The sequence below is a fragment of the Myotis davidii genome, unplaced genomic scaffold, assembly GCF_000327345.1.
Source record: "Myotis davidii unplaced genomic scaffold, ASM32734v1 scaffold68, whole genome shotgun sequence".
NCBI lineage: Eukaryota > Metazoa > Chordata > Mammalia > Chiroptera > Vespertilionidae > Myotis > Myotis davidii.
Window position 1 is genome coordinate 883,669 of NW_006300376.1, and position 13,741 is coordinate 897,409.

Here is a 13,741-nt window from a genome sequence, read left to right on the forward strand (position 1 = left end):
ATTTATGTGTAGATTATACAAACAGAACTTGTTGTTGCCTATTTTTTAAACGTTTAAAGAGCACGTCTAATTCACCAGAAAATCTATGGGTACACTGTTCCCTGGGAGTGGCTTCTGCACACCAATATTTAAGTGATGATATTTTGCAATATTTCTATTTTAAAAGCTGAATTTATATTCAAATACAAACCAAGAATAGTGATGAGACCCTTGAATATTTTTCAGTCTTCAATTCCTTTATTTTTCCATATATTTGTCATTCTTTCAGTAAAGCAGAGCCCAGCTGGTATATGCCTGCTGTATTCTCTCTAACTTAGAAAACCCAGTGTGGCTTTTTGACTGGACTGTGATCTCCTGCGATAAAGACTTCTAGGAATTCAAAGGAAATGTATTCTGACACCTCTAAATAAGCCACTAGAGCACATTTAATTTTAGAATTCAGCAGTGTTCTTTCATAGCAAATCAGGTAACTTACCTGATATTTTAAACTAACTACATTCATAAACAAACAATTTTTAAAAAAATACTCACCTCCACCGGCATATTTGAAAGGGCCTGATAGTCTTTGGGGTGGACGATAGATATTGTATAAGTTGCCTTTTTGTTGGGCTCATCAAAACAAGGGAAGGATTTCCTGGCATCTGTTGGTTCATGATCAGTGGCTGCTATGCTCCTTGGAAACAAACACACACACACGTAAAATCCATGTTGTCTCTTCTGACAGCCCCTCTGTTTTTACCCCTACAGAAAACAATCAACTGTGTAATTATAACCGTGACATTTCTTAAAATGAGTCTCCATCCACACTCAGGTATTTTGGTGCCATAATTAAAAATATGTTCCCTGACCGGTTTGGCTCAGTGGATAGAGCATCGGCCTGGGGACTGGAGGGTCCCGGGTTCGGTCCCGGTCAGGGGCATGTGCCTTGGTTGAGGGCATGTCCCCAGTGGGGGGTGTGCAGGAGGCAGCTGATCGATGTTTCTCTCTCATCCCTGTTTCTGGCTCTCTATTCCTCTCCTTTCCTCTCTGTAAAAAAATCAATAAAATATATATTTTTTAAAAAGTTCTCTTACAGTATTAATTGATTAATATCCATTATCACCCAACAGAATATAAATCATGAATTAGTTTGTCAGTGTTGGTTTTGTTGCTAATACTTTGAAGGAATGAAAAGTCATGGGGGAAACACACTTGCAGATCCCTTCTTAATAAAAAGTGGCCCAGGGACTTGGCCAGGCAGGACAGGGCTGTGTGGGAGAGGCTTGGGAGGCCCCTCCCTGGAGATGGATGGCAGGTGGAGCAAGGAAGGTCTGAAGGAGAAGACCTAAGGCAGTGGTTCTCAACCTGTGGGTCGCAACCCCTTTGGCGGTCGAACGACCCTTTCACAGGAGTCTCCTAAGACCATCCTGCATATCAGTTACAGGGGTCTCCTAAGACCATACTGCATATCAGATATTTACATTACGATTCATAACAGTAGCAACATTACAGTTATGAAGTAGCAACGAAAATAATTTTATGGTTGGGTCACAACATGAGGAACTGTATTTAAAGGGCCAGAAGGTTGAGAACCACTGGTGCAACTGAAGCCAGGACTTTAACCTGACAGTCCTATCAGAGCAGCATCTAGGCAAGTATGAGCAAATATTCTCCTAAGGGTTAAATGGGGGGGGGGGTGTAAAATCAACTCCATGCAGCTGTGAGAAGAAGCCTTTCCTTCTCATGTACCGCTAACTTAAGATTTGCTTTATATAAAAGAGAAAATGTGAACCAATCATCTACATAAGTTAGAAAACAAACTGGTAAATGACATCGCTGCCCTCGCCAGAAAAATCAAATAAAAAGAACACTGACCCTCCGCTTCTCAGATGAGATGGCAAGGATGTTGCCCCTTCGAACATTTCTTGCTCCTTGATTTCTCTGAAGCCTCCATCATACGTTAGCTGAAGTGGGTGACTCTTTAAGTGGCCAACGGCCTTTGGTTCTGTTAAATAAATCCCACTGATTTTCACCGGAGAGTCCCCCATCCTAACTGTGTCTTTGGATTCCACTGTCTTCTTTCCTGTAATAACCAAGGAGATGTTTTGTCAAAGCATTTCTTATTTTAGGAATCACCATCTTTCAATATTTTTTTAAAATCTAAGAATGTACACAATTCAAAAATTACATGTCACTTATAATCAAGTATGGATACAACGTCCCTGGCCATATAAGACCTCACCACTATTTTAGGCTTGGCATCATCAATGCAGCAGGTAAAAATGAAGAGGATCTTATTTCTATTAGCTTGGGGTCTACCTAAGGCAAACGCTTAAAGTTAGATTTATGAACCACCTAAGTCCACATACATACTCTGCATCACATCCTCTTCCTACATGTAATCATGTTAGTAATTTCTGATTCAAAAAAAGATATTTATTGAGTGCCCCCTGATGTCAGGCACTGTCCTAGGCACGTAGGATGCATCAGTGACAAACCAAAGATCCCTGACCTCATAGGGCTTACATCTGAATAAACAGATAATAAGTAATACACCATAATAAATAAGGTATATCGGATAAGTGTTATGGAAAAAAGCAAAAGTAGAAAAGTGGAGAAGGGTAAACAGGACTGGCAATGGGTGGACATGGTAGATGGATCCTTGAAGGAGGTGGGGCACCTGCCCGTCAGATGCTGAGGGACAGGATTGCCAGCAGAGGGGAAGCAGACGCGGAGGCCCTAAGGCAGGGCTGTGCCTGACATGCTCCAGGAACAGCAGGCAGGGAGTGTGTGAGGGGAGGAGAGGAGGAGAGGTGGTCAGAGGGGCTGGGCTGGGTCGTGGCAGATCATTTCCAGGTGATGAACGGAGGGGTGTGCTGAAGCCCTCCCAGGCTTTCTGAAGGGGACCAAGATAGAGTTGCAAAAAGATGTCAGCCTCTGAACCGAAACACATGCCTTGTTTACAACTGCAGAGCCTGACACTTATAATACAACACGGCTTCTTTACCAGGAGGGACAGCTTATCCATGCTGCTCTGCTCTACTCTGGTCTGTGATAAAATATGTTTGCAAAGTGGAAGGGGGAATGAGCTTCATATAGAAAAATACTGTTCTGCAAGCTTTTCCAAAGCAACTCAAGGTTTCCTTTTCTGCACTTGAACCAACAAACCAATGAAAACCGACAACAAAACCACCTAGGCTACGCTTCCGACCAAGCTCCTTGCGTCCACACACTGAATTGTAAAGCCGAAGGAAACCTGAAAAATTGGCTAGGCTCATCTTCATTTTTCAGAGGAGAAAATAGCTTAAGTGACTAGTGTGAGGTCACAGGGGAAGTTCAGGGAGAGCAGGACAGTACAGTGGGAAGAGAGTAGGCTTTGCATTTCAGCAGACGTGGGCTCAAGCACAGGCTGTGTGACGAGCAGGCCACTCAACCTTTCCCTCACCTTCCTCCGTGGTGCCCACTTCTTGGGGACGTGGTGAGAATTAAATGACATGACCTAGTGACTTATCACACTAAAACCTAGACGTCAGTGTCGTTACTATTCATGGAACTCCGGAATCCTGGCTGCTGGCCCGGGGCTCTCTGCACAGTGCAGGCTCCCTTAGAGGTCTTTACTACTGAGTTACAAGGCACACATTCTGTTTCGATCACAAAGAATCTTTAGCCTGTGCCTATATCTTAGCACTTGTTTCTTTCATCCATCCACTCCTTGAATATTTATTCAGCACCCACGCCAGAGGGCCAGGTGCTGCTCCAGGTGCTGGTGGCCCAGTGGTGAACAAGAAGTCCCAGCTGCCATGGGCTACTGTCCTGGAGGGGGAAACCCACCCGCCCGAGAGGTGAAGGAGCTGCAGCCCCTTTATCTTCACAAGCTACTAGGGCAGTGATTCTCAATCTTCTGGCCCTTTAAATACAGTTCCTCATGTTGTGACCCAACCATAAAATTATTTTCGTTGCTACTTCATAACTGTAATGTTGCTACTGTTATGAATCGTCATACTGGCCGCTACTACCACAGTGCAGGCTGCCTGGGGCTCACTCCTGCTCCCGATGGAGCGCCGCCATTCAGCTGAGCACCTGTGGCGATGATCCACGTCTCCCTGGCCAATCTCTGCAGCCCGCTGTACTAGCTCTGTATGGGCCGGCGTTACCATGCAGGAGCGGTTCCAGCCCACAGACACTTCTCTGCCGCCTGCTGTATACCAGATCCTGTCTTAGTCTCTCTGGCTACAATGAGAGAAAAACCTCTTCACCTCTGAAGTTGCTCAGCCTAGTAGGGGAGACAGAGAAGCAGACCTGGGTAAAGAGAGACATGCCGTACAGACAAGTGCGGTGGTCCGAGCCCGGTAAGGGTGACAGAGAGAATGGGGGAGTCCTGAGAGGTTGGGAGTTGGTCGGGGAAAGATTCAGAGAGGAGGTGGGGCCTGAGAAGCATTTTGAAGGGTTAACAGGAGGCAAAAAGGAGTTCTGAGAAGGAGGAACAAAAGCTTCGAGTCCCAGCCAGCCTCTTGTGTGTACAAACTGGATAGTCGAGCAGGCCCCTGCTGAGAAGGGCCCCGTACTGGCTTAATGTTTGCTGTTGCCGTCTTGAAATTCTGAATAATTTTTTTAACAAAGAGCTCCACATTCTCATTTAGCACTAGGTCCAACAAATTCTACAGCAGGTCCTGCATGAGGCTCGGAACAACAGGATGGGTGGGTGTGGGGAAATGCAAGGAATTCCACATTGTTGGTGCATAGACTGTGGGGTGGGCTAGGCCAGGGAGGGTTGAGAGAAGGGCCTGACTGGGGCCAGATCACAACAGGGCTGTACATGCAAGGAGTGGGGGCTTCATCCTCCAGACCAGGAGTCAGCAAACTACCACCAAATCTGGCCCACCTCCCATGGTGGTAGAGCCTGCAAGCTAAGAATGGTTTTCATATTTTTAAATGGTTGGGGGTAAAAATCAAAAGAAAAAAAACATGTTTTGTAACATGATCATTATATGAAATTCAAATTTCGCTGGCCACAAATCAGTCTATGGTTGCTTTTCAGAAGGGCAGAGCTGAGCAGACGTACAGACTGTGTGACCTACAAGGTCTAAAATATTTACTATTAGGCCCTTCACAGGAAAAGTTTGCCAACGTCTGTGCTAGGTCAGTGTTTCTCAAACTGTGTTCCCCAAAAGACAGATTCCAGAGCCAAGCCGACTTGTGAAATGCTGGGTGGAATTAAAATTAAACGCTTCCTCTACCAGAGGGGCTTTACCGACTCTCTGAACATGCCCATGTGTATTGCGAGTCTCCGAGGGGGAGAGAACGTGAGTGCACCTATTTCAGCACTGAGCTCTTTTTCCAAGGAAAAGCTATTCATATTTTGCTAGAATTTCCCTAGAACTCAGTTTGGCAAACACTCCTTTAGGCGCAGGGGGCCCTCTGAAGGTTTTTTAGCAAGAAGATGACGCAATCTGATTTTTGTTTGCTTCCTGACCTCTGATCCCTGATGGCACACACAGAACATGATTTCTGTGGTCCGGTGAGATAAAGGGAGACGGCCCACAGCCACATCTGGGTGGGAGCTTGGCTTCCCCAGGCTGTGCTGGCTGCTCCAAGCGACCTTGTGTTGACCCACTTGCAGCCCCCGCAGAGGGTGAGGTGGAGCAAGACAGGAGGGCCAGAGACGAGGGACAAGGCCGGAGGTGATCAAGGCAGTGAGGCGGAGGTGGGACAGGAGAGCAGACCCAAGCAGTATTTAGAAAGCCCATTTAGGAGGCCCGGGAGGGGCTGGTGATGGCAAAGGTGACCGGGATGGGTGAGCGGGTGCAGACGGCACTGCGGTCTCTGTCTGGTGTGGATAACCGGGGAGCTGTCACAACACTGCCCTCTCCAGCCAAAAACCCCAGAGCAACTAAACTGCTGGCCCAAGAAGACGGCACACACATCTCTTCCCCTTTCATTTTTGTAGATTGGAAATTCCCAGCCTGTCACCACACCCCGAGCCCTGCCCGTGGCAGTGTCAGCTGCAAAGGACTTCCCACCAAAGAGAGGGACGCCACTCCATCTCCGTGAACATGGTTCCATTGACAATCACCCAGTAGAGGGTCCCTTCTGTACACAGCAGAGACTGAAGCCAGCCCAGGGAGCCACTGCACGGATGACAGTGGCCGCAAGGCTAGAGCGCGGCAGCGTTTTTGTTGATGGGGCAATGTGCGCTTTTAAAGGGACAATGCCTTTAGCTGCCATAGCTTCCTGAGTGCTGACACAGACCCAGGGGATGGTGGAAATGGTGAGGTGGGGCCGCTGCAAACAGGGTGGATAAGAGAACCGCAGCAAAGACGTGCTTTGGGGCAGCTTGGAGGCGCAAAGATGGCTTCGGTGCTGGGACAGGGTACCTGCTGCCCACGGCACCTTCTGAGCACAACTGGGGTGCTGTGGCCAAGGGCCAGGGGGCCCAGGAGGGGAGGAGCTAAGCCATGAGGGAAGCACAGAAGACGAGGTGGTGGGTGACACATCCACCTGTTCAGGCACCTTCACAAAGCCGTGAGTAGCTCGGTAAGCAGCAGGGCTCTCAGGGTGAGCTTCCAAGAGTTAAAAGTGTTACATGCAGCTGCAGCATTCGCGATCAAAGCCACCCAACGAACGGCCATTTAGTAGCTCTTACACCAGCTCTGCCATCCTGTTCACAAGAAGTGACCCTGCTCCTCTCTGCGTCTGCCTTCACCCCCAACCTTGATCCCACCCCTCTCACCCTGTCAAGGGCTTTGCTCCTGCAGCTACCGCTCCCTTCTGATGAACTGGTCTGGTAGGGCCCAGTGTGGAGCCTGTGAAAGTGGCTCAGGTGACTGTAATGTGCCCCGACACTGAGAAACATAAGGCGGATGGTGTGTCTCCCTTGCCTAGACCCTGCCCTGGCTTTTCCCTGCAAGCAGCTTAGAGCGGGCCCTTCCCCCAGCCTGGCCTGCGTGGCCTTTGGCCTCAGCTCCTGCATCCATAGCAGGACGACTCTCCTGCACTACACATCACTGCATCACACACACACACACACACACACCACACACACACACACCCTGCACTGCCTGTCTTTTCTCTCCTTGATGCTACCTCTTCAGGTTTGTCAGGGAGGGATCTCTGGAGACCCAGGAACCAGACAGGAACATGAGCTGAGGGGTCAGGCGACATGGGGGACAGCAGATCACATCCGGGGCTAACAGGGTGGATATACCCAGCTCCAGTCATTCTCTTGGGGGCTGCACAGAAAGGGGGCCTGGAGTGGCTGGACTGTTAGATTTTTCACAAGAAGTCATACATCTGGACTCTCCCATGAGCGCTGCGTTTAGATGTTGATGACTACAAGGAAAGGCTTGTATGTGAAACCAGGAGGCGCCTCAGTGCGGCTCGCAGCCTTCGGCATCCATCCTCAGTCCCTCCTCTGTGTGGTTGCTGCCAGCCCTCCACCAAGCCTTCAACTGAAGGAGGGCCAGTTCTGCTGGCCCCGGGCAAAGTGGTTTCCCGACTTTTCTGACCATGGAGAGTAATAGTAAATGTATAACACGCTTGACTATGAATGTACTACATAGCAAATTTACAACAGGGCCCTGAACACACAGGTATGAGGCTGGAAAAGTCTCTCGAAGCCACACTCATTCCCCTTGTTGTCTGCAGTGCACCCTGACATTTTCCGCTACAGGCTGGTCTACTTCATTTTTTTTAATGTTTGGAGCGATCCACTAAATTGATTGTCACCCACTGCTGTTGCTTGGTTTGAAAACTCTTAGCATGCCCTGGGCAGGGAATGATGCCAACTGGTGGGGCCACACCTTAGAATACCCCTCCGTCCCCAGATTTAGATACCTGCCGGCAATTCTGCGACAGCACGAAAAGCCCCATTCAACTTTTGCTTATATTTTCCCATGGGATCGGAGGGGTACTGCCAAAGACCCAAGCTCAGTGGACATTACATGAGTCGTAAAAATGCCTAATGAAATGAATAATTGCTTAAACTCTAATTTTTAAAATCATTTATCCAATCTTGATAAACCCGTTCATTAGAAAATACTTGTCCTCCTATTCTTTTTCTACCAAGTAACAGTTTTTTGAAAACTATGATATTTAGGTATTATTTATAAACACCCAGAAAAATATGTGAACAACATTTCTTACCCAGCTTTTGCATAATATTAACTAAGTCCTAGTTAATGTAAAAAAAAATCAGATGGGGTTTGAAAATACGATATAAAAATAGCTTTTGTGTGCAAATTCGAGAGACATGCCCGCCCCCAGGTGTAAAGGTGGTCACTGGGCCTTACGCTCGGCGGGAGGCGGTGTCCGGTCTGGCAGAAGGGCCCCCTGGGAGGACGCCCTGAACAAGCGCGCCCGGGCGCTGCTTATCCTCCGCATCTTCACGGGGTCCACCGGGGGCTTCGGGAAGGAAAGGCCGGGGTCCCCTTCTGTGGTGGGAGACGCCGGAGCTTTCGGTTTCTGGAAAGAGAATGTTTAAATGACTGGTGTGAGTTTCTGTGTCTCATACCAGACTGGCACCTGGGGCTGGCCCTGCCCCTCCCGCTGAGCACAGACAGGGCTTTCTGCCTGGCTGGTCCCCGCCCCGGGCTCTGCGTCCCATGGGCCATCTTACTCAATATGTTATATAGATAACTCTTGTTCGTTGTCTTTGTCAAATACATTGTATTAATTACACTACCATCCTGCTTAGTGTTTTTAAAAAACAACAGTTTATCCATGCTAGCAAACAGCTATCTGCATGAGAGACTAAAACATTTGGGAGAGTATATTCAACATGCGTTGCAAATTTATGTGTTCAATTCAGTTCAGAAAACATGTATTGGGCACCTATATGTGTCAAAAACTATGTGGAATATAAATACGACCATTACACATTTTGGACTCCACAGAAGTACTCTTTAATGATATAAAAAAACATTTTTTAAATATATTTTTACTTATTTCAGAGAGAGGGAAGGAGAGGGAGATAGAGACTCATTGACTCCCTCCTGCCTCCTCCAGGTCCCCTACTGGGGATCGAATCCGCAACCCAGGCATGTGTCTGACTGGGTGTGTGAATTGAACCATGACCTCCTGGTTCACACGTCAATGCTCAACCACTGAGCAACACTGGCCAGGCAATGATATAAAATTTTAGAAACTAAAGTCACAAAACATAAGAGCAAGAAGTTGTCTTGGACTTATGACATAAACATGTCTTATTTTCCATATCACTAGAATTCTATGCTGATATCCTTAGAAAAGAAACATTACTGGCAAAATCCCAATTCCTTAAAGACTTTTAAAAATACCAGCACCAGGCACTGTGCTGCCCAGTGCATCCTCAGATCTAAGCTCCAGGTGGCAGTGGCCTCTGACCCAGGGCCAAAACCTCATGGAAGCCTAAACTCCCACTTTCAGTGTTGCTGGTGGTCAGTCCTTCCTCCCTCCAATGTTAGCAGAATTACCTGTCTCTGTTAGCAGAATTGCCAAAGAGCAATCTTATGGCAGTAGTGCTTTTGAGGTCTCTAACCAAAAATAATCAAGTTCAAGTTCCTCAAATCACTTACATAAATATGTGAAATGAGTGACTCTCAATCCCACAGGTTTGTCAATAAATATTTTAAAAATCCAGTGTGAACGTCAAGTCAGATAATTTGGAAAAATGGGTGAAGTCATCTATCATATATGACACATAATTTTAAACACGTTTTTCTTATATACATTAAGAGAACAAAGGCATCTATCCTAGAGTTCGCCCTCCAAGGAATTACTTATTTCAATAATGATGACATTTTTCAAAAAAATTTTTCTTTTCCAATTACAGTTGACATTCAATATTTTTTTCATTCAATATTATTTTATATTAGTGTCAGGTGTACTCAAAATATTTGTTCATTTGCACCTGAAATCAGTTCATGAACCACATAAAAAATTAGTTATGACTTTAGAGACACATTCTTCTAAACACAGCTAGAAAACTGGTAAATAAAATAATTAGCATAGTATAGAGGAAGAGTAAATGACTTTGGAATCAAACTGATCTGGAGTGGAATCCACTCCCGAGCTGTGTGAACTTGGGCTGGCCACTGACTTCTCTGAACTTGCCCAGCTATCAAATGGAGACAGAGTCCCCTTCTTGCAGGGACACTGACAGAGACAATTCCTGTGACGGAGGCTCCAGACATGCTAGCTCCCTTCCCTATGTGAGTGACTCACTCATTATTTACCGAATTTGGCTCCAAGTTACTTTTAAGTCACAAAGCCAAGGCTCTAGCCTCTGACACAACTTTGCTCGGAAGAAAAATCCTGAATTCAGAGGCATCTATTCTGAAGGAGACAACACTCATTTGCCTGTATAAATTCTGCTATATTTGTTTGTTAAATAGTCACTTTACTTTTTATTCTCCCTAATGTATTGCAAAATATTCATTAGAATGTGACTTAGGCCACGAAACTAAGAGTAACCAAAAAAGCTAAAAGCATATAAAACAGGAAAGTTAAGTGCTTTAGGTATTATTATGGAAGATAAGATACATTAGGACAATCTCAATATTGAATGCAGACACGAAGTTTTCTTATCTCAAAACATCTATACTCTGCAGGTACCTTGAATATAAAGCAAAGCCCAAGAAGTCTGCCAAATAATAATAATGCAGATAAATAAATGTTTGTTTCTGTTTTTTTACAAATGCCATAACTGTTCTAAAAATTTTGGACACTAAATAAAAGGTCTTATAAAGGGAAAAATGCTTTTGCAAAGCTAAGTTTTACCCAAAGGACAATAGCTGAATTACCTCTGATGGCAAGATAAAGCCCCTTCCCTGCTCCCTGATAGAAGGTGGGATTTTCCTAGCACAACGCGAGCCAGTGTTGGCATAATGACAAATTACTTCCAGTTTACTGTTGACCTTTACTAAATCATTTATCTCATTTAAACATACACCTCACTGGTCTACTTAAAATACAAACTGACACATGTAAAGCATTTTTTAATTCGTCAGGGAAAACGACTAAAGAAACCATCAATTCTATCATGTCAGGTTCTACAAAATGGTCTTCCATGTTGCAGAGCAAAATGGTGTTTATAGAGCTAAACAGTAAAAATGTTTTCATACACGATTCGTGGCATTTTAGAATTCAGAGAAGGTTTCAAGTAAGTTTCAGTCTTCACTGGAGAACCTTCCTCCCCCGTGTTGTGTGTCTTGACATGAACCAGGGACTTGAGTATAATCAGGGACACTGCAAAGTCAGAATTTAAGGTTTCTTCCGGTGGATAAAACTGCTCCAGTCCATTGAGGACTGAGAGACTACTTTCACAGAACCACCTAATGAAAGAAGGCAAAATTCCTAGAACATCTAAGGGATCTGGCTGGCTCGGCTCTCCTCCCAGCACTTGGTCCTTGACTGATTTCTGACCTGGATCCTTGGGATCACCAGTTGGGAACATGGGGTGTCCCCTGTTATACATGAAGGTTGGGAACGGGAGTCTATGACATCCCACCCCAGAAAGTTGCTATGATTTAATTTGTAAAACAGCAGTGCGCGCATGCGCGCGGGGACACACACACACACACACACACACACACACACACACACCTCTTGGAAGTTAGAAAGCAAATATTAAAAATTCCCCCAAGCCCATGACGTCTGCATGTGGCAATCAGACATGATTTCTATTACCATGATTTCCTCTCGCAGGTACCCTGGGCTCTTCTGTCTCTCCCAGCAGGTGACTCACGGAGGTAATGCTACCACTCCTTCCAGACACAGTGAAAGACATTGTTTTGTCTTAGTCTGCTTTTTCTCACCCTGAATCTCCTCTAACCTCAAAGTATGGGCTTCTTAGTCCCCATCTTTTAAAAATATATTACATTTTGTTTTACTCACCAAATACTTGGAGTTTGGTTCCTATCTATATATATAAAAGCCTAAGCGACCATTAAGATCGAACGACCGGAACAACTGGTTGACCAGTCGCTATGATGCACACTGATCACTGGGGGGCAGACACTCAACACAGAAGCTCCTCCCTGGTGGTCAGTGCACTCCCACAGCCAACCTCCCATGGCCCCTCCCTGCAGCTGGCCAACCTCCCATTCCCCCCCAACCCCCGGCCAGCCAGCCCCAATGGGCCCCCATCACTGGCCAGGCTGAAGGACCCCACCCATGCACGAATTTGTGCACTGGGCCTCCAGTAAAATATACAAATTATGGCTCGAACTAACATGTGCTGTGAGCAGTGAGGACAGCAGTGACCATGGGGAGGCGGTGTCTGAAAGGCTGGCAATGGTCTATTTTCTTTGAGTGCTGCTTACCGAGTGTGCTGAGCTAGTGTACATTTTTCAAGCTGCGCCCTTTGGATCTATGTCTTTTCTGTATGTCAATAAAAAGTTTAATAAAAATACCTGGAACTTAAATAACAAGGCTTTGTAAGGTTGGGAGACACCGGGAGAATTCTGTTTTGACAGTGATAGTGAAGAAAGACACAATTCCCTATTTGTTCACATGGTCCCATGCCTTTTCCTACTTTCTGCAATCAAAGCATGAGAGCAGCTGCCCCTGCGTCTATAAATCTGAATACCAGCTAACCAGAGCTGCAGAATGAAACCAGGAATAGCTGCCACCACACAACAGCCTGGTCTCAGAGCTGCTGGGAAAGGTGGAGGGCTGCTAAGAAGGGACAAAGGTGTGCCTAGGCATTCCTACAGCGCAGGTCGATGTAAATGTTAAGGGAAGACTACGTTGCAAGGCTTTCCCCTGTCTTAAAAGGTCACTCGTGCTAATGGGAACACTGGTGAGCCAGTCAGACCAGCCAGCCAAGGCCTCAGTGGCCAGGACCAGGGGCATTCGTTTTCCCATCACTCTCTGAAGCCCAGGTCATTTCTGAGTGCAGGCAGCCCACAGACAAACAGGGGGAGAAACAGAGAAGGAGGGTTTTCGTGCAAGCGCAGAGTTGAGCTGATGTGTTAAATGTAGGAGCTGGAAAGAGTTGCTCTCTGGATCCCTCTTTCCTGTCTGAGTGCTGGTTGAGAAATTATTAAACAAGCCTGAGAAAGTGTCCTAGATCCAAATAGTGTGAAATTCAATTGGTTAGGACTTTATAAATTCTTTGGGCAAGTTTATCCTCTATTAGATACCCTACCCGCACCTTCCTCCTTTATCCTGTCTTCTCTATCCCCCTCTCCATCCTCCCACTCTTATTTCCCCTTATTCCTCCCTTTGTCAAAGGGCAGGTAGTATGAGGCCCCACTTTCAGAGTTTCTCGACTGGGAGCTCCAAACTTTATTGTTTAAAATGAATTATACTTAAGACCCTTACGTACCGTATTTGCCGGCGTATAAGACGATTTTTTGGCCCTGAAAAATATGCCTCCAAGTGGGGGGTCGTCTTATGTGCCAGGTACACTTCAGATAGACTGCCCATAGTGCTTGCCCCGTGCCATAGTGGCCTCCCGATGTCCGCCCACTTCATTCCACATACCGTTCAGGCATCAGCAGCGCTGCTGGGTGTATGCTCGGCTCTTATGCGATTTTGCTGTTATGCGATTTTACCACACTCGCAAAATCGCACATAGCCGACCATACACCCAGTATGATAGCGCAAAATCGCGAATCGCGATACCATACTGGGTGTATGGTTGGCTGTGTGCGATTTTGCGAGTGTGGTACATTCGGGTTACCGTATATTTCTTTACATATGCATTGAAAATTCGCGATTTTGCGCTATCATGGTGCCTGTTAGAATGTTGAAGAGCTCGCACTTGCGCACTAGTGAGGTC

At 46.2% G+C, this 13,741-nt stretch overlaps 1 protein-coding gene across 1 annotated transcript in view; it reads right to left on the reverse strand.

The window, feature by feature from the left end:
• The window catches only part of ARMC2 (armadillo repeat containing 2), an 89,960-nt gene that overhangs the window by 70,077 nt on the left and 6,142 nt on the right, over positions 1-13,741 (reverse strand). The window contains exons 4-5 of the mRNA XM_015572718.1: positions 8,268-8,439; positions 1,855-2,062 (exon numbers count right to left, since the gene is read on the reverse strand). Coding sequence (XP_015428204.1) covers positions 1,855-2,062; positions 8,268-8,439 — 380 coding nt within the window. The remainder of the gene's footprint in view (positions 1-1,854; positions 2,063-8,267; positions 8,440-13,741) is intronic.